A 20,825-nucleotide genomic window follows, 5' to 3' on the forward strand; every position below is an offset into this window, starting at 1 on the left:
ACAGTGTCATCCCCCTGCTCAGAAACCTCCAGTGACTACATTTCACACAATAAAAGCCAAAATCCTTAAAATGGCTTACAGGGCCATCTTAGAGGTTACCTCTCTAGGCTTGTTTCCTCTGATTCCCCCACACACTGGCCTCTTAACTGCCTCTCAGAGACTGCGAACATGTACTCCCCTCAGAGCCATTGTGCTTCTGGTTGCCCCTGCCTAGAGCATTTTCCAGCAGATACTCACATGACCGCCTCTTGTCCTTCTGTCAGGTTTCAACCAGTGAGGCCTTCCCACAGCCCAGCACCTGCCTGGTGTCCCTCTCACCCTGCCTTATTGTTCTTCATAGCTTTTGTCACCTCTCCCCCATAGCTAGAGCAAGCTGCATCAGGGCAGTAATGTGCTGGTTGTTGATTGCTGCATATCTAGCACTTCTGGCACCTACAGTCATGCCTGGGGCAGGTGAAATGTTCAGTAATGATTTGTTGAATGAATAAGTAATTTTACAAGTGTGCATTCATGTTAGACATGAGTCGTACACTGACCTGCTCTGGTACGCAGCTTCTGTGCTCCATTGTGCTTGAGGGTGACTGCTAACTCTGAGGCTCAGGGACTGTTGAACAAGGGAATCTAAGAGGAATGGGGGTGTACCAGTCTATCTATAACTCAGGAATACTGGTGATTGGAGTCAGACTCTGGAGTTGGTGGTTTGAAGAGGAGGTTGTTGTGTGATCAGCCAGGCTCCCCCATCCTGACAGAGTGAACTGCAGTACCCTCAGACACATCAGGGTTGATGGCTCTGCTGGACTCCCATGTGTGCCCTACTGCATGATTTTGCCTCATTGGACTCCCATAGGTGAAACTGGTGCAGCATACATATTCCTGCCTCTTTGGAACATTCCTGTGCAACAACGCGAAGGAGAGAGGGGAAAAACATACTCAGGAACGAACATGTTCTGTGTGGTCGCTTCTTCGGGCAGGCAACAAAGCTTTCAAAAACCTACTGTATTCCTCTCAGTCAGAAGCCGTATGTATCCTTCAGTCTTTTCCTCTGTCATCAGTGGAAGGAGTTTGGGGTGGGGGATATATGGGAACCTGTTTGAATAGTGCTTGTTTTTGTGAGAACACCTCTCTATGGATGGGCTGTTTCCATTTTCCCACACTATTCTAAAACCGACCTGTTTCCTGATGATGCTTCCACCTGCTTCTGACCACTCTGCTTAGGGTGGTTTGGTGTAATTCACATCTCTACTTTGCCAACCTAGACGCCAATCTTTTCTGGCACTTCCTCCATTGGTTAATGTATTCCTAGACATGTTTCGTCTAACTGGGGGAAAAGGCACTTACTTTTTTTTCTGGGTGCTTCTGGTAGCTCAGAAGGAGTTGTTCCCAGGCCCCTGGAACTGCACCTGCAGGTAATGATATCCTCTGTAGCTTCTGTCTCAACACAGAACTGGGTTTGACACTGTAAGTGTGTGTCTGATTCTCTGCTCATGTGAGAGCTGGCAGGCCCTTTAAGATTTTGTTCCCCACAGGAATACCTTCTGTTTAGCAGAGGAAAGGGGACACATACATCTGTGTGTCAGTAGATGGTAAAATTCCTTTGTCAGAATGCATCTTAAACCCATGAGAAGTCAAAGCAGGTTAATGAGAGGTTATATTGCTTTGCTGGGCTATTCATATGCTTCTCATTACGTGTAAATAATCAAAGAAAAGATTTAAGCCAAACTTCTCTCCTTCCTTCACCCTGCCTGCTGGGGAAGTAACAGTACAAGAAGAAAATACCCTCCTTTTCACATGATTAATTTAAATGATCCTCTAAAGCAGGTTGTCAGCTTCTGCTGAAGCCAGACTTTTATACAGGGGAACAGACAATTGCCATCTAACAGAATGACTCACTTTCTTATGCAGTAAATGCAGCAAATCATATGGATGAAAGTCAGTCATTCAGTAAAGATATCTTGAGAAATAATTAATGAAAAAATGGATCTTTAAAAGATTCTTTAGTGGCTAGGATTGTGGTTTAGGGTAGAGCACTTGCCTGGCATGTGTGAGACACTGGGTTCAATTCTCAGCACCACATATAAATAAATAAATAAATGTCCATTGACAACTAAAAAAATATTAAAAAAAGAAAAAGATCCTTTACATTTTCATGTCCTTAAGAGGTACTTAGGTGAAAAATGTTGCCACACAAAATCTCTAGCCCTGTATTGATCTTCTTTGGAGGTAGTCCTGTATCCACAGATGCTACTTCCCTGTGGATCTGTCCCCCAGCCCTGTGGGGTGTTACAATTGGGTGTTTGTTCTTAATCTTTCCAGATATTTCTAAAAGGCTTATTGGGACATATTTAAATCTGTGTCCTCTCCCTCTCCTCAGGTACTGTACCCTGTGTGCCATGTGCGTAACCTGATGCTGTGGAGTGCAGTGTACCTGCCATGCCCGTCCCCTTCTACCCCTGTGGATGACAGCTGTGCACCATATCCAGTCCCAGGCACCAGTCCTGATGATCCTCCCCTGAGCCGGTGAGCGGAGGGTTGATGCCATAGGCCTCAGGTCCTGTGTGGGTGTATTCCTGTATTGGAACATGCCCAGGAATGGTTAAAGATCATGATATTGTCTGGCTCCACGACATCATCTTAGGTCTCCGAAGTTTTCTCAGGAAAGATAATAAAAGCCTAGTCTTCACAAGTGAGTTGGGCCCTGTTGCTGCATTGTTCTGTAGTACGCAAGCAGTTTCTCAATGTTAGAGCACATCCTCTGTGCTTTTTGTGAGCCCTGGTTTGTATTTCATCCACTACTCTCTGCTCCTGCCTCCCTGCCCTGATTTGTCTTTTGAGGCTTGGAAGAACGCTGTGAGATGACAGAAATGTTGGCTTTGCTACTTATGAATTGGCTTTATTAAATTCAGAATGATGGGGTAATGAATTAAAATATTGTAATATCAATGAATCAGCAATCTGACCTTGTCACCAGTTCAGAAACACAACAGCATCATGAAGAGTGCCCTTTTTTTTTTTTTTTTTTTTTTTTTTAAGTTGTCAGTGGAACTTTATTTATTTAAATTGAGAATTGAAACCCGGTGCCTCACACATGCCAAGCAAGTACTCTACCACTGAACCACAATCTCAGCCCATGAAGAATGCCTTTTAAAAATAACATTTACTGTTAGCTTATTTGTGTGGATGGGGCATAGGTTAGAGGCAGTGCAGATAGGAAGAGGACTTATGAGGGAACTTTGCATTCTAGAACATCACTTGAGATGCCATAGCTCCTTTTGTAACTATGATGGACCCAGTTGTGAAAAATCAGCTTGTTAAAACCTATTGTTACCTGATCTCCTCTGAATAGCCTCTAAGATTCTTACTTTCCCCAAACTTCTTTCTTTTAGCCTACCAAAGACTAGATCATTTGACAATCTGACCATAGCCTGCGACAGCACGGTGCCTCTGACCAGCCGGCGCAGCAGTGACCCCAGCCTGAATGAGAAGTGGCAGGAGCACCGTCGCTCTCTGGAACTGAGCAACCTTGCAGGTCCTGCAGAAGACCCTTCTGCTGACAGCCTAGGAAAGCCCAGCCGGGTGCCAGGGGGCGCTGAGCTGTCTGTGGCGGCTGGGGTGGCTGAGGGGCAGATGGAGAACATTTTGCAAGAGGCCACCAAAGAGGAGAGTGGGACTGAAGAGCCTGCCCACAGGGGTATTGTGGAGATGCTACAGATCAAAGAGGAGGACAGGAGGATCACAACCGAGGGCTCAGCCATTGTACTTTACCAAGAAGCAGAGTTGGGTGATGCTACTCTGAGGAACCATGCAGACTCCAGCCTGTCTCTGTTCTCACAGGGTATTTTTGAACAGCAGGGTGGGCCCAGTGTTCTCCCCAGTTCACTCCAGGACTCCCCCAGGGGAGAGGATTCCCAGGAGGTTCCTTTGGAGCAGCCTTCAATGGGGGATATTGCAGAGAACAGGGAGGGTGCATTTCCTCCCACCCCAGTAGATGTAAAAGTTGGTTATGGTACCTCACTGTCTAGTTCTCTGCCACCTTCCCAAGTCCCTTTTGAGACCAGAGGACCAAACATGGACAGTTCTATTGATATGTTGATGGAAGATAATGTGAAGTCAGAAAGTGGACCTCAAGTCCATCGTAAGCCTTGCCTGGTTATCACTGGCAGGTTCAGTGGCAAAGACATGCTTCTCCCAGCACTGGAGCCCAGGCCTGCTGAGAGGAGCCTGGTTGAGAAGCCACAAGGGGCGTCAGTGGTACATAGGACTTCTCCTGGTAGCACTCTCAGCCCATCACGGGCCCCTTGTGCCTTGCCCTTAGCCGAATGTAAAGAGGGTTTTGTGTGTAATGGTGCCCCAGAGACTGAAAACAAGGCCTCAGAGCAGCCCCCAGCGCTTGGCACCCTCCAGAAGTACTCCACACCCAATGGGCACTGTGCCAATGGGGAGGCTGGAAGGAGCAAGGACTCACTGAGTCGCCAGCTATCTGCCATAAGCTGCAGCTCTGTCCATTTACACTCAAGAAACTTGCACCACAAGTGGCTGCATAGCCACTCAGGGAGGCCATCTGCAACCAGCAGCCCTGAGCAGCCTTCCCGCAGCCACCTGGACGATGATGGCATGCCTGTGTACACAGACACGATTCAACAGCGCCTGCGTCAGATTGAGTCAGGCCACCAGCAGGAAGTGGAGACCTTGAAGAAACAAGTCCAGGAGTTGAAGAGTCGCCTGGAGAGCCAGTACCTGACTGGCTCCCTGCGCTTCAATGGGGACTTTGGAGATGAAGTGGTGAGTGGATCATGGTTCCTCTGTAACTGTCTGAGAGGAGATGGCAGAGCGTGAATGGGCACCCTTTTTACCCAGTACTTGGTGACTGGTGAGGATTTCTAAATGAATCGAAAAGGTACAAAATAGGCCCTGTTTAGAGAGGATGAAGATCAGCCTCAGCCACGTAAATGGAAAACTGCCTCTTTTCTGCTTTGCTTACTTTTCCTATTTTGTTTAGGCAGTTACAGAAAGGAGACCGTGCACTGCATGGGTGATAAGATCTCTTCAGAGAGAGGATCCTGTGTTTTCAGAAGGGTTTGAACTTAACCAGAATATTTGTAGGGTGGTGCCAAGTATTTCTGTCAAATTGTAGTGCTTGTCCTACCTTAGAAACTAGTAAACTGATAGCCTTCCCAGATGTGGGCTGTAAATTTAGAGATTTAAATTTCTTTTTTTTTTTTTTTTTTTTTTTTAAGCAAATGTTCGTACGCACCCTTTGGCAGATACTGGCAGTAGAAATGGAGAGAAGGGGATTGGTTTGCTACTACTGGCTTGGCAACCAAAAACGAGAGTACTAGAGGCAGGGTTTTCAAGAAGGGGCTCTCTTCTTTGGGTGGGTATTGTCAAGTACAATTGTGAACTGGGCTCTGAAGCAGTCATTGTACATTAAAGGCGGGCATATCCAATGACTTTCAATCCAAAGTAACTTTTTGGCTTTTAATTTATACTAATGATGGTTTCTCATTGTTGCAAAGAATCCTTCAGAGAAAGGAGGGCTTGCCCAAAGCACTATTTTAACTAAGTGGCATGGTTGGATCAACAGACCCACCAGAGCAGCTTACATTGGGAGTTCACACTCCATCCTCGTCACTTCTCTTCCACTCACTTCCTGGAACCCTAAGGTCCATGTTTCAACTCCAGTGTCACTGCACACAACCTGGGTATCTCCTTTCAGCTGAGCCCAGCACCCTCTCTGTACCTGTTCAACCCAAGGCTTTGGGGGTCGATGCATCTCAGATTCGGTAGCCATAGCACTTAGGCCTGTACCTAGCCCTCAGTGCTCCCTTCCTCACCAAGCCCTTTCTTCTTCTTTGGGAGGAGATCGGGTTCATCCTGTTCAGCTGTGTTTGTTTGCCAACAGACTTCAATCCCTGACTCGGAAAGCAATCTGGATCAGAACTGTTTGTCTCGCTGCAGCACAGAGATTTTCTCTGAAGCCAGCTGGGAGCAGGTGGATAAACAGGACACGGAGGTACAGGCTCAGCCCCTGCTCTCAGTGCCATCCATGCAACTATTTTGTGGTTTTTCTTCAGCCCCATCCCTGCCCCATGCCCCTCATCAAGGAAGAACCCCATAGCACAGTTAGTCCTGAACTTCTGACATCTCAGCTCCTGTGAACCCACATGAGGCCCATCATCTCTGGCCCTCTGACTTTGAGGTGGACCCTTTACCGGCCCTCACAGCAACCTAGGGTGCTGCTGCCACTTTTATCTCGGGAGATTGGAGTGCCCTCTAGGGAAACGATTTGGACGCCTTTCTTGTACTGTTGGCATCAGACCTGCTGGGCTGGTGCTTCCAGAGCCAGTGGGGTCCTTGTGACTCTTGCTGCCCCCAGCATGGCTCTGTTGGCTCCAGCTGCCTGGCCCATCCTGTCACACTAACCTGGCCTCATCTGTTTTGCAGATGACCCGTTGGCTCCCTGATCACCTGGCCGCTCACTGCTATGCGTGTGACAGTGCCTTCTGGCTCGCCAGCAGGAAGCACCACTGCAGGTGCCATTGGGGGTTGTGGTGGTGTGGGCTGGGTGTGGAAGCTAAGCTTTGGCCCACAGAGCCTGCAATATGGAGAGTGACAGGTATCTGGCCAGCAGTATGCTGTCTGGTCAGACTCTGGTGTCTCTTCTTCTGTACCTCTGAATTTGGTGCTTAAGAACTACATTTGATATCTTTCTTCCAGTTGAGAGTGATCACTATTTAAATTTTGAAATGTTCAAGTGATAGCCTTGTTTGTTTCCCAGATTGGTGGGGTGGCAGCTACCACCTAAACCCATTATTACTCCCATCGTAAAAGTCAACATTACTTCTATGAGCAAAAATAGTTTTCTGGCTGTGGGCAGAGAACTTCATTTTTCCTACTCTTTCCCTGCTCCTTATCCCTGAACTTCTTGTCCCCTGTGCCATTGATGAGTAGCTGTAGCTGATGGGAGTTGTAGAGACAGCTGAGGATGATCTTCAGTCCATATGGCTCCCAACTTACTTTCTCCTTTGGTTGGGGTACTGAATTACTAGGGATGCTTTGACCCCATTGGGGTAGTGACTGGAGATGTTCAGTGTTCTTGGGATAGGATGTTTATCAGAATTTGTACCACTGCTCACCACACAAGTGTACCTGGATTGAAAGTGGAACAGTGTCTTTATCTGTTAATGATGCTTCTAGGACCATGTATCTCCCCACCTTGCACCCTAAGCCCAAATATCTTTGGTTGGCTTCTCCTCTGAGCTCTTTCTCCCCTCCTTGCAGGGACACTGACCGTGTTGATCAAACGTGGTGAGCATTTGCAACAAACTGTCTGTGATGTCTGCACATCTACAATAACTTCTCCACACTAATGCTGTCATCTCCCCTTTCTGCACTCAATGGGGTGAAGCCTGGGACTGGGAAGCAAAGGCAGGCAGGTGGGCTTTGTGGGTGGGGTCCTCAGCAGCTGATGATGGAGACCATTGAGGGTGAGTCCAAGTGCAGCCATGGGCTCCTGACCATACAGGTCAGCTGGGCCATGTCATTTTTGACAAGAAACAGTGCTTCTGCAGGGGCCGATCTTATGGGGGAGCCAGTTGGGTTTTCAGAACTATTTCTTTGGGGTCAATCATTCATTGAAATGATGCTGTGACTTCCAAGTCAGATAGCAGTATCACTGTTTTTGCTTTGTTTTTGAAGAGACAGAACTGAACAGATGATCTTCACAGAGAATTGTTTTTGCATGGAAGACTTTAAGGGAAGACTCCACTTGGGTCTTTCAGAGTCCTGAAAGAAGTCAGATAGAGAAGCTTAATTGATCAAATTCATGTCAGGCTATTGTGCTGAGCTCCAGCAGGTATATTTTTTTAAAAAGGTGTAGGCATTCAGACAATTCCTGTGTAACCACAGGTTCTCAGTGACTCCTGTGTTTTAGAAACGAGAGTCATGAAGCATTTACCACATTCTGTAAGGTGAAATTTCATGTGTTCATTTTAGTTCTCTATCCTCCTGTGGCCCTGTGGCTCACCTTTTCTTTCTGTAATGTTCTTTTGTCCCCAAGTATCCTTTGATATTCTCTCATGTGCCTGAATGACTCTTAATCCAATAAGAGGTTTGCATACTGAGGGGTTTTACTGAAAAGGTAGAAAGAGATGCTGACTGAGAAGGAGGCTTTCCCTTGAGCTGCTTTCCCTTAGTCATTGGTGAGCCGTGTCAGGACCCTTAGAGTTTGCTGTGCTGGGCTCATTGTGATTGGTTTGTACTTTAAAGCCCAACTAAAGTAGAGTTGTAAGGTAGGCAGAAACTCATCCTCTGTCAGTTCTCTTTCCTGTTAGTTATGATGGGCATTTATCTGGATGTGAGGACCTGGACCACACAGATGCATCAGAGCTGGGCTTTGAGTGGAGGAGGGTGGAGACCTTGGACCTGTGTATAGTCAGGCCCCCTGGCAGATCTCTGAGTTTTCCTGGAGATGCATGGGGCAGGGCAGTGAGCCATACTGACTGATAGTTGTCTAATAAGGGTTTGTGTGTGCACGTGTGCTCATCTGTGCTCTTGTCTTTACACCACTCCTCTTTTACTTTCTGAGCATGCATTCTGGGCTGCTTGACTCCTGGCTTTGCATGCTGCCTACAGAGCCATCCTAAATGGCAGCAGTCTGCCCTGTAATTTGTTGCCTCCTGGCCTCTTGGGTAGTGGCCCTTGGATAAGGCTCCCCATTCCCAGCTGGGCTGGATGCTTGTTTCTCTCCTCTGAGGGCCCAAAGGCAGCTCCATTTGACTGTGATCTCTCAGTGATCACAAGCTACACTGAGGCCACTGCCCAGGTAGGTGTGCCACTGGGTAAGTTCCTGGGTCAGGACTTACCCATTAAGCTCGTAGTTGCTTCTGCCCTGGAACCATGTTCTCACAGAGGTCTGTCAGGCAGCATCTTCCTGTACACCTGATAACCTTGAGCCATTGTGGTAAGTCAGCCAAGTGTCCTTGGCCCTAAAGTGAAAATGGCATGTGATTCTACTAGGTAGGGATGTCATTCCTGCCTGTTTTTTTTCCTGGGCTAGAGAAATGAAAGTGTTTGATCTGAAAGGTGTCTCCAGTACATCCTAAAAATTACACAGACAAAATTCTATCCTCTGAAGTTGGTTTCTTCACTGCATACCTGCTAACGGAAGCTAATATTGTTTTGTCTCTTCTTATCTCAAGGAACTGTGGGAACGTATTCTGCTCCAGTTGCTGTAACCAGAAGGTCCCGGTTCCTAGCCAGCAACTCTTTGAACCCAGTCGAGTGTGCAAGTCTTGCTATAGCAGTCTACATCCCACAAGCTCCAGCATTGACCTTGAACTGGATAAACCCATTGCTGCCACTTCAAACTGAAGCTCAGTGACCTGGGGTGGGCAGAGGCCAAGCTGCTGTCCCTCTGACAGGGTCACACAGCCTGAGCAGACCTAGAGGCCCGTGTACTTTGGAATGGGGGCATGGAACCACCTGTACAGAGTGACAGAAATTGGGATGTACCACTGGATTGTAGATGGATTTTTTTCTTTCCCTTCCCCCTTCCCTTTTCCATCCTCCCTCTGCCTTCAAAAAGGAGAAAGTTCCCTGGTTGTCTTAATTTTTTTTTGTTTTTTTAAATGGAAGACCAGAGGTTGCCAAGTCCCCTGTAACTGTCAAGCTGCTTACTGTCAGGCATGCTGGGAGATGGCTTGGTGCTTCCTAGTGAGAGGAGGCTGGTGAGAGCCAGGAGTGGAGGCCTGAGACAGTAAGCTTGAAAGAAAGCTAGCACTAACATTTGTAATCATTCCTCATACCACCACCACAGCAAAATTGGTTGGGAAATGTTTGTTGCCAGGGAAACTGGAAGCATCTTTCCCAGGAGAACTTCCCCAGGTGCCTTCCCCCTCCTGAGAGGGGCTGGGCCATCACACCTTTATAAACAGAAAATGAGATTGATATTTGGAGGGAGGGGAACATAGCAAATGGAACCCTCAGGCCTCATTTTGGGGGAAGGTAAGAGGGACTAGGGATTGGGAGGTCAGCATGTTGTTCCCCATGGGATTTTTAACTTGACCCAAATTATCTAGGGCTCCCTCCATTTTCAGGGGGCTGCCTCCTGGGCTAGCCAGGTAGTGCTTCCTCAGGAGTAAGAGTACAGACTGGCCAGAGTGTAGTGTCCTGCTTCTATGGCCAGGGCATGGTTCCCCAATCAATCTTTCTTAGCCAGGACAGGGAAATCCAGACTCAGGGTTCCAAAAATTCCCCATTCCCAAACCAAACAAATCATGGATCTTCCCCTTAAGGGGTAGAATCAGCCTTTAGAGTTACAAAGGTCCCCACACAATCAACCTCCCTCCTCCTCCCTTTCTTGGAGCAACAGGAGGGACCCAGCAGTCCCCTTGCCCTGCCCCTGGCTGCCTGAGTGGGCACATGTCTAGCTGCCGGCCAGCACATGTCTAGCTGAAAGGCCATTTGGTGACTCCTCAGTGTTCCTTAGAGATGTGACATCACCTGGAAGAGATTGGGGTACCTTTCTTCAATGAGCTTTGATGTGGTCCAAAAAGAGCCTTAAATCAAGAATATTTGTGGTAGAGGTGGGTGTGGGGAAGGACCGAGAGGAATTTAGGTTTGTGCTTTGTGATGTTGGCATCCATGTTTTGTGCCTGCCCTCCCTCTTGGGGAAGGGCCATGCTTGGTTTTGCTGAAAGCTGCTAACTGGTGACAGGGCGTATTGTGTAAGGAGGGAAGGTGAGGTTAGGGAATGCTTAAGTTCCAGCCCTGCCCTGTAGTCCCCTTTCCCTTTGGAAGCAGGTTGCTGGCCAAGGACAAACTGTGTCTTAGGAAGTGGCTCCGACGTGTGCCTGAGTGTGGTTACACGTGGCCCGGAAACCTTTCCTGGCACTGTCAGTCCAGGCAAAGCCCAGAGTCTGAGTTTAGAGAAACAGGGTGTAGTTCTTCTCCACACTCCATGTGCTCTGATGGTGAAGATAGGGAGAAGTAAGTGTAATTGAAGAGTGTGCAGTTCTTAGTGACAGGTGCCAAGAGGTTATGATACGGGTTTCTTGGGTCTGATGTACAGTGTGAATAATGCTTGCAGCTCTTAGCCCTTTTTTGATCAATGAAGCACTTTTTTAATATTTTTCTTTGTATGTAAAGGAGGAACCATAACTCTCCGTAGCTGTACATATAACCCTTTTCTCCTAAAGAGGAGTCAGTCAGTGCTCCTATATTTTTCATTTTTTGTCAAAGCAAGAAGTAAATACTTTAGAATTGTTAAATATATAAATAAAGTGAATAAAGTTGAGTGTTTCACATGGTGGCATTTGCTATAACACGTTCTAACTCTTTGCCCTGTGGTTTATTCCCTCTTGGTCCCTTGGTCTCTTGGTGCTGATGGGAAACTGACCTTTGGCAAAGGAAAATGACAGGTTTCTTTTCAACTCTAGACCTTGACAAGCAGCTTCACCATGATGCCCAAGCACTGAAAAACACTTCCTTAATGATTTTGCCCCTAAGATCTCCCAGGCTAGAAAAGGGTAACACCATCGGGCAATTGAATGATCGACTGCTCTTCTGCATCGGAAGAATTGTACATCAGTAGTAATTAAAACTACCTCTGGGCTCCCTCCCCTCTTTTTTTTTTTTTTTTTTTTGCTGCTGCTGCTCTGATTTCAGGGCAGCCAGTGCTACCCACCCAGGGACTATTAGAGTCCACATGCAGTGGGGAGCAGGGAGGAGGCTTTGTGGGGAGGGCCGTTAGACGTTTTGGCCAGTCTTACTTGGATGAGATAATACAAGTGGGCAGAGGGAATTTGGAGGCAGAAACAATTGAATACGACTTGGATTATGTGCTCAAATAGAGGTGGTTCTCCCTCCCCTCACAGAGAGGAAGCTCCACTCCTTAGATTTTTTTTACTTCTCTTTCTAGCTGAGCAAGGCCTTGATACCTAGTCATTTCTGGACTACTGCTTACTCTAAAAAGAAGTGGATTCTCTTTCCCTACATGGCTGTGTAGCATCCTTCCTTTAGCAACCATCCTGTGGGTCTGTGGGTGAGATGCATTACCCAATGCAGTACCTCTCTTGGGAAGGTTGGTGTTGAGTGGCACCTGACTCTCAGGTCCCCAGCCTAAAAGGTCTGTGTTGAGTTGGCTGGGTTCTGAAGAGTGACCTGTTCTGAGCACCCCAGGGGGCCTTCACTCTTTGGGGCAGTCTTTGTAGGGTCTCTCTCTGGATGTACCTTCTTCCTAAAGTACATAAGCACTTAAAAACAACTCAGCTGGTTTCAGTTTGAAAGCTGTGGGTGCCTTCTAGCAGTTGTCTGAGAATAAACCTGTCCTTGGCAGATGGAGAGGGTACATGCCACTTTACTCCTTGAGTCTGGTTCAGTGGGCTAAGGAGCCCAGTCTGCGTTCAGACCGAGTCGTGGGAGAACTTGAGTGGTGTCGTGTGACTAATATGTGTCTCTACACAATACTACTGTTCTTGAAGTCTAATGGTTTAATCCTCACCAAGTTAAAACACTGGCATAACTTAGCAAGTCCTGTTGGGGGCCCATGAATGGAGAACTGCTGGAGGTAAGATGAACTGGGATACATACCTGCACTACCCTATGGAGGGTGGCTGTGCGTGGAGAAGAGCAGTTCCCTTTGGGCAACACCAGCTTTCTTTAGGCCATTATGTAGAGGAATTGGGTCTAAAGCAGTTAGGGTACTAACAGATGTTGAGCTGCCAGGATGGCCTCTTCATCTCTGAACCTTACTATTCCTGGTGTTTTCTCAACACACAACACTTTGGCCTCCTTAACTCCAATCTCGCCCCCCAATCCCACACACACACCTGAGCCCCATGATTTGACTGCCTTAATCCACTGGGATTTCCTAGTGGAGATGTACAGAACATTTTTTCTCTATTGATTTTTGCTTGTCTGTTCACTGTTAACTTTCCATGTTAGCAAAGAATACTCTAGGAAAAAGGTACCATGGCAGATCTAAAGGAGAATGAACAAAAACAGTGCCATAGAAGTTGTTGAGCAATTTCTAGTTATTAATACCAAAATGGGAAACGAGGGTCTATCCTAGAATAAGATTACAAGAATCAGATAACTGATACACTTGACTGCACTTGATGTTAGGAGATCCCATGCCTATGGAAGTTAACTGCAGCCTGACCTCTATCTTTGAAGAATGAGTGCTGATTTGAAGGTGCTGTTGCAGGGTTTCATCTAGCTGGTGCCTGTTCAAGTGACCTGTCTTTGGGGTTGCAGCTGTATCCTCCAAATCACATTAGCTGAGAGTAGAGCTAAGAGAGTTTAAAATGGGCCCTGGGCTGTGCAGAGAGTTAGGAAACATGACAGGAGTCCCAGCTGTTTAATTTCTAGTCACAGTGCCAAGGAGGTTGTTTTTTAAGTTGAGGTTACTGACAAGATGTCTCAAGGGCAAGGCCGGAATGCATGAGAGGCTTCCTGTCAGGAGTAGGAGGTGACCCTTCCAAGCCTCTGACACTTAAACATGAGTCCCACTATCCTCAGCACATAACCACACTGGAGCCTTGCTCCTCTAGGCTGGGTAGAGGTCATCTGCTGCACATTTTTATGCAGATGTCAGTTGCCTTCCCTGCTCCAACAGGTCTCCTGGACAGGGCCAGGCATGAGGGATATGGGCAGGGGAAGGGACATCCTCTGAACTGGGAATTAGTCTTTAAATGCTGCTATTGTATTTTATTTACCATTTAAGGTCTTTTCTATTATATCTGAATTCTTAGTCAACTTTGCCTACATTGATCATAGTTGCATTTGAATTGTATTTTCAGTGAAGTTTGTTTTACATTGGTACTTAAAATTGGCCTTTATTTGCTTCCCAACTGGTTTATAAGATTAAAAAGAAAAAAATGAGAATGTAACCTATGAGGCTCAGATGCTGTTGAAGAGATGTGCCGATGTGTTGCCGCTGACAGTAGTGCTTGCCTGTTGTAACAGCATTGGTTCTGCTGTAGCCTCACTGACCATTTAAGTTGAATAAATATGTCATTGTTACACACAAACAGTTGTTCAGCCCCTGGATTTCAGTTGCCACTGTGGTTCTCCAGGCAGTGCTGTGAAGCAGTGTCCTGGGTGCAAGGGATGAATCAGCTTGGCCACTCAGTCCAGGAGAGGGGGTTCAGAAAGGAAGCCAGGTACCGTGGGTCAGCATTTGTGTTCCCGAAGCAGGGTACCTGAAATCCTGTAGAGGTACGAGGGGCCTTATGTCACCTGCTTCTGTGGTTTTCCTACTGTTCTGCAGGACCATGGTGGGTTGGGAGCCCTAGGCCCCTCAAAGTTTTGAGAAAGATCTGAAAAGAAAGGCCTTGGTTCTTAAGCATCTAAAAGCTATTAATTTAATCCAGCCTTCTCCCTTTTCATTGAGGAAACAGACTTGGGGAGGAGCAAAGAGTCATATGGATTACCCCATGAGTTAATAGCAAAATTTGAATTAAAACTTCCTGGCTCCCTCGCCGTCATTTTTTGGGTTTCAAGAAGACAATCTTATGTAAATACCCATTTTTGCCTGGTTCTGTCTGCATTGGTCAGAACAAAAATCTTGGAGAGGGGCTTAGTAGCTGTTACCCAAAAAAAGCTATTAAATTATGAGCCCCTACTCTCTGTTCTAAGTCAAATCAAAAGGTCGTGATAGTATAATTGTGCTTTTTTCTTTTTACTCTTTCAAAAATTATAAAACAAACGATGCCATTAGCATGAATACTCTAAAGTCATAACATCTTTAATCACAGGTTGGGGAGGGAGCTTCTTTGATTAATGCAAATGGATTAGTTGGTAACTGTCTCAGCATCCACTTTACTTCTGAAGTTGTTTTGGTTGTATAATATGGAAGGAAAAATCCTGATTCCATATAGATAAGTGATTTTAAATGGTAATAGTCACAGCTTGGCAGCTTTCTGTGGTTCCTGACAGAACTGAAGTAGATGCTTGAAACAAATTAATAGAATATTCACCACCTGCCATATACCAGGTAAGAAACACCCAAAGGTTATAAGCACTGATAAAATTAATATAGATGGTGGGCTACTAGCATTAAGTCGCTATGAGCTTCACAATCACAGCCCCTGACCAGCACCCTCCCAGTCTGTGACCCCTGCCTATCACAAGGCACATGCACAGCAATGGAGACCGTACTGTGAGATATTGGCAGCCTCAGCTAAAGTGTGTTTTAAACTCTTAAGGGTACATACCAAAGATAATTTTTAATATTTAACACTGCACTTAGAATAAATGTATGCAAAGAATGTACGAAGCAACACTGCAGAGGTCAGTTTGAAAACTACCAGTTTGCTGGGAAGAACTAGATCCAGGTTGGAATCCCAGCCCCAAACCACCAGCTGAGCTGCCCAGGACCGGTGAGGAACTCAACTACATCTTCATCTATAGCAGAGTACCTGGCACAAAAGGGGTTTGAAGGTGGTGTTTTGTAAATGCTCCCCTTCCCAATCCAAAAGATGAGGTGGCCTTTGGTGGTGACCCATCATAGCCCAGCAACACTTCTGATCCAACTATAAGAAACTTCACTAGTGTGATTTAGTGTTTTTGTTTTTCTTACCCTTTCAAATGCATAAAAACAAGTGATGCTATTAACACGAATCATCTAAATTCAAGTCACCTTAAATCAATGAAGTGGGGTCCTGGCTGCTTCTACCTCAAAAGTTTAAAATTTTGACTTTGAAGCATTCCAATCTCAGTTTTGCACTAAATTGCAGAAGTATCACTAGTCAAAGACAAACTAAAGTTAATGTATGTGTTCTAGTAAAGAAAACAATGGATGTAGTGGCGCACGCCTGTAATCCAGCCGCTTGGGAGGCTGGGGCAGGAGGATTGTGAGTTTAAAGCCAGCCTCAGCAAAAGCGAGGCACTAAGCAACTCCTTGAGACCTGTCTCTAAATAAATACAAAACAGGGCTGGGGATGTGATTCAGTGGTCGAGTGCCCCTGAGTTCCCCGGTAAATGCCCCCCTCCAAAAAAAAAAATTGTCTAATACATGCAGGTCTGCATGTGCACTTATGCTTTAAAATCTCACAAAGGAGGGCTGACGGTGTGACTCAGTAATAGAGCATTTGCCTGGTAAGTGCAAAGCCATGAGTTCCATCCCCGTCACCACCAAAAGAATTTAAAATATAAAGGCAATGGGAAGTGGAGGGAGAGGTGACATCTGAGAACTGAGTCCTCCCCCAGCAACGATCCTGCAGAGCCTGCCATAGGACCCTAAGGTAGCTGAACGTAATTAAGGCTGTATCATCCAAGTTAAAACAGCGAGGTCTTGGTAAATGGCTCCCTACTATGTTTTTCCAGTTGGAGGATGAACCCCTAGAATCTGAGGTTCAAGTCCCCCGGAAGGTGGTAGTGTCAGTGGTGTACACTGTACTAGTGTAGCTCCTACTGTGGGAGTCCCTGTCAGCTCTTGGGATGTGATCTGTGACCTCAGGGGAACCATGATTCTGTCTTCTCCTTTCTAATAAGCCAGCTAGCTGCTATCTCGGGGCTCCTGGCTATGTCTGCAGGTGACAAGAAGATGTCTACTTTCCAGGTTGTTACTGAGAAGATGAGCACTGAATGAAATGGAGGCCAGTGTTAGAAGTCCTTACCTCTAAACATTTGCCAACTGAGTTCTGGAGTGGGATCTTGGTTTTACTAGGGTTGAGAGGAGCAGGACCTTGAACTTTCCACCTTGCTCTTGGAGCTGCATCCACAGAGGAGCTGAGAGGCAGCTGTCTGAGCTAACTGGCTTGAGCTAGTGCCTCTGCTAAAGAATGCCTTGCAGCCAGAAAAAAGGGCAACCACCTGTGGAAGCAGACTGTGTGGACCCTGCTCGAGTTGACTGGGGGTGTAGGCTGTGGGAGGAATGGATGGTGGGAAAGCAAACCTCAGAGCAGGGATTTCCCTCCCGTACTGTGCCAGCATCTGGGGAGTTTGGAGGGAGGGGGAGACCCACTTTCACCAGCACTGCTGCTCTTCCTCCTCTTCCCCCACCTTCACTTTCTCTTTCCCTTCCCAAATACCCACCCAGAGACTCTAATAGGATCCCCCTGCCTGGGAGACCCTGAGAACTGAGGAACGCTCAGGGCAGTGAGTAGGCCAGACACACATGACTTGCAGACAAATAGCTCCAAATAAGATCTGTTTTTTTCCTAAAAAGGGAACACACTGTACCTTGTGCTGCTCATCCTAAGTTGACTGACATGGGAGCAGGCCAGGCCTCTGTCCTGCTCTCAGGACTCCAGTGCTGCAGGAACTCCTTAGCACTACCCACCCTGGCCTGCCGAGGCAGGAAGAAGCTCTGGGGGCTAAGGAACTTTCAGCAACCTAGAATGTGAACATCTGCATTTGCAGAGGCAATTTGGAGAGTGTTTTCATTGCACAGAAGTTTCTGTAGAATTTTCCGATAGTATTTTTTATTTTAAAATAACTACACTAGGGTTAGGGATGTAGCTCAGTGGGTACAGCACTTGCCTAGGGATACCCAGTGGGTCCCTAGGATGGCAAACAAACAAAAACAAAGAATGTAAAACTTACACTGTTATTAACATATACAATACAAAAATAACCACTTCTCAGAGGTAACTAACTTAACATCTTTATCTAGTGGGTTGTTATGGTTTTGGTGGTGGTTTTCTTTTTTATTTGTTTTGTTACCAGGGATTGAACCCAGGGGCAGTGAACCACTGAGTCCCAAAGCCACATCCCCAACCTGGTTTCTTTTTTTTTTTTGGTTTTGTTTTGTTATTTTAAGTTGCTAAGTTGCTGAGGCTGGCTTTCAACTTGTGATCCTCCTGCCTCAAACTCCCTAATGGTCTTGGTTTTGTAATATGCAACATGCAACAAAGCTTTACGAATTTTTAGTGTGTGTTACAGCCTAGTCAAACCATAGTACTGATTTTTTTCATCAGAAACCCTGACACTTTTGAGTTTAGGGCCCAGAAACTGACAAAGATGACTTCGGCCAAGTGGTGTAGGTTTTATGCCACATCTGTCATGACTTTAGACTCTCTTTCAGCCTGATTTGGCTCCTTCCCTGTCCCCTAAGCTATGGAGCCCTAGTGTCTAAAGCAAGCTCTTGCAGGTCTCTGCCTCCAGCAAGTGTCCAGGTGCTATTGAAGAAAAACCCAAGGACCCCTCCAGCTTCACTTGTTCTTAGTTGACTTAAAAATTACTTATTTGTGGGGTCACACAACTGACCTTACATTATTAGTCTCCCACTAGCTTTGTAGGTAACACCTCTGATTGTGGATTAAGATGATAATGGTTGCCTAGGTTAATTTTCAGGGACTTAACACTCCTTTTGCTAAAAATACTGATTTCTCTCTTGGGCCTATAGATGTCCAATAGGTGACTGGAATGAGATGAAAATATTTGACACCTCTGCCTTCATATTGTGTCTATCTCTTTTGCTATAATCTTTCGGTCAGATTTCTGCATGTACACCTGTGAGAACATTTGAACATTTGAGAAATGTTTTTGTTCAGAGCTATCCAGAGTTGAGTTGGCTAGATTTACTGAGTCTCTTTCCTCCCACTTTGGGGCTAAGGACACCTGCCAGCCACCATGGAAACACCAGGCCATGAAAGGAGCAAAAAAAGGTGAGAGTTTCTGGAAGATTTCCACTTAGTCCCGGAAAAGACATGAATATTCCTCCCTTTTATTATGTGTTATTCCTATCCTATTATCTGCAACTGCTCAACACCTCTGGAGTGATTTGTGAGCGTAGGTTGGTTCCCATTTCTCCGTTCTTTGATCACCAAATAAAGCCTTTCTGTCTAATACTAATCTCTTGAGCTTTGGTTTTTCCATCAGATGAACTTCTGGACCTGGGTTTGGTTACACTGTCTTCCCCTTCACTGTGGAACTCCTGAAAGAGTGAATAGCTCCCCAAGGTGTGTCTACTTCACCTCCCCTTCCTCCTCAATCTGCTCCTGCTGTCCCTGACACTGTGCTCCAGTGTCCCCAGCCCATCCATGCACCCCAGCCCCAATCTCAAAGCATTCCTTGTCAACACCCCCACCACCACCCACAATGCACAATTGCTACACCTCTGGTTCTGTCTTTGCTGCTGCCTTTGACACCCTCTTTCTGCTCCCTGGGTATGAGTATTCCTGAGACTCAACTCTCTGCCCTCCTTTCTCACTTGCTTCCTAGGAGATTCAGAAATCAGGCTGCGGGTATAGCTCAGTGATACAGCATGTACTCAACATGCATAAGGTCCTAGGTTCCATCTGAGCACCACACACACACACACACAAAATGTTTTCAAACTGGAAACTTGTTAACTACCACAGTTCCATAAGAGTCTTTTTCTTCAGGGACACAGGGGAGGCCTCCAGGTGCTTAGGGAGACTGCATCAGGCCACCTCCCCAGACAGCCTACGTGACCTTGCCTCTGGTGCACACCTGTGCTGCAGACCACCACACAACTCAGTGACGCTGTACAGGATTAGTTCTCAGGAGTCTGAAGGCTCTGCCAGCTCAGCCAGGGCTTCACCTAAACTGGCCTCTGCTATCGTCCTGTGTGTCCAGGATATGGCCAGCACCTAGTGCAGACTGAAGGTGAGTGCCAGTTTACCCTCTCCTCTTCCAACCCCAAGTAGGGAGTTAGTCTCCTATTTCCATATTGTAGTTGAATTCATGCCAACATCTCCACTGGCCTTTTCTGGGTCTGGGAAAAAACTCCACCTTTCAGTCTGTTTATGAAGCTGGGTCATAGGAAGTTCTGACCCAAACCAGGCAGAAAGAAACCAAAGCAGCCAAAGCCACCACACTTGGCTTCTGTGTGGCCCTAGGGAAGGCAGAAGAGCTGGCAGTAGGGTTCCCAGAGTACCTTCACCAGGCCCAACCCTCCATGTAACCCATCCCTCCCAAACACTCCAGGCCCTCAGACCCATGACAGTGCTTGAACGGACTTGCTGCAGCTGAGGACAGGAGCCCAGCAGTCTGCTCAGGCCCCCTCTGCCCCATTTCACTTCTGTACCCTATAACCCCACTTTGTTAGGTACCCTGGCTAAGGCTTCAGTCATGGGTTTTTGCTTCCGATAGCCCTGGATGTGCTTCATTTAACAAGGAATCGGGGGCTGAGGCGCTTATAGACGAAACTGGTGACTCATGCATCCCTGCCCTGCTATTCCATGAGACGTTTCTGTTTCTAGCATTACGTGCCCTGAAGAAAGAGTCACCCATTAGGGAAGATCAGACAGGTAAATAAACATTCAAAGACTTTAGCCAAAAAGAACTGGGATCTGAAAAGCATCTTAGAGTCAAAACACTTAAAAGATCAGAGTTTCATATAGAAAAGAGTAAAAAAGGCATGATCAGGATTTTGTCTTGAAAAATAAAACTATTATTTTAAAAGTATCTCTTCTAGGGGCTGGGGTTGTGGCTCAGTGGTAGAGCACTCACCTGGCAGTGTGAGGCACTGGGTTCCGTCCTCAACACCACATAAAAATAAGATAAAGGTATTGTGTCCACCTACAACAACAATAAAAAATTTTTAAAAAGTATCTCTTCTAAAGTAATTGACAATCATATAGTCTCTTTTGAAAGTTATTTTTAATTGATAAAATTGTATATATTTGTCACACCCATGATGTTTTGAAATATATATGTATACATTGTGGAATGACTAGATTAAGCTATAACAAAACATGCATTACCTTATTTTTTGTGGTGAGAGCACTTAAAATTTCTCAGTGATTTTCAAGAATATATGTATAAATACATTATTATTGACTATATCTAGGATGTTGTTTATCTCCAGAACTTATTCTTCCTAATTGAAATTTTATATACTTTAAAAAATCTCT

The 20,825-nt window shown here is 46.1% G+C and overlaps 1 protein-coding gene across 14 annotated transcripts in view; it reads left to right on the forward strand.

The window, feature by feature from the left end:
- The window catches only part of MTMR3 (myotubularin related protein 3), a 120,206-nt gene extending 110,023 nt beyond the window's left edge, over window positions 1-10,183 (forward strand). For 8 of the 14 annotated variants that reach the window (XM_079151252.1, XM_079151258.1, XM_079151260.1 and 5 more), the window contains 7 exons: window positions 848-1,018; window positions 2,372-2,517; window positions 3,384-4,779; window positions 5,900-6,010; window positions 6,442-6,530; window positions 7,279-7,305; window positions 9,198-10,183. In XM_079151252.1, the coding sequence (XP_079007378.1) occupies window positions 848-1,018; window positions 2,372-2,517; window positions 3,384-4,779; window positions 5,900-6,010; window positions 6,442-6,530; window positions 7,279-7,305; window positions 9,198-9,369 (2,112 nt within the window). In that variant the 3' untranslated portion in view covers window positions 9,370-10,183. The remainder of the gene's footprint in view (window positions 1-847; window positions 1,019-2,371; window positions 2,518-3,383; window positions 4,780-5,899; window positions 6,011-6,441; window positions 6,531-7,278; window positions 7,306-9,197) is intronic. The other 6 variants (XM_079151262.1, XM_079151264.1, XM_079151265.1 and 3 more) reach the window with 3 other exon arrangements.
- The last annotated feature ends 10,642 nt before the right edge of the window (window positions 10,184-20,825 follow it).

This window comes from Sciurus vulgaris (assembly GCF_902686455.1).
Source record: "Sciurus vulgaris genome assembly, chromosome: 8".
Classification (NCBI taxonomy): Eukaryota; Metazoa; Chordata; class Mammalia; order Rodentia; family Sciuridae; genus Sciurus; species Sciurus vulgaris.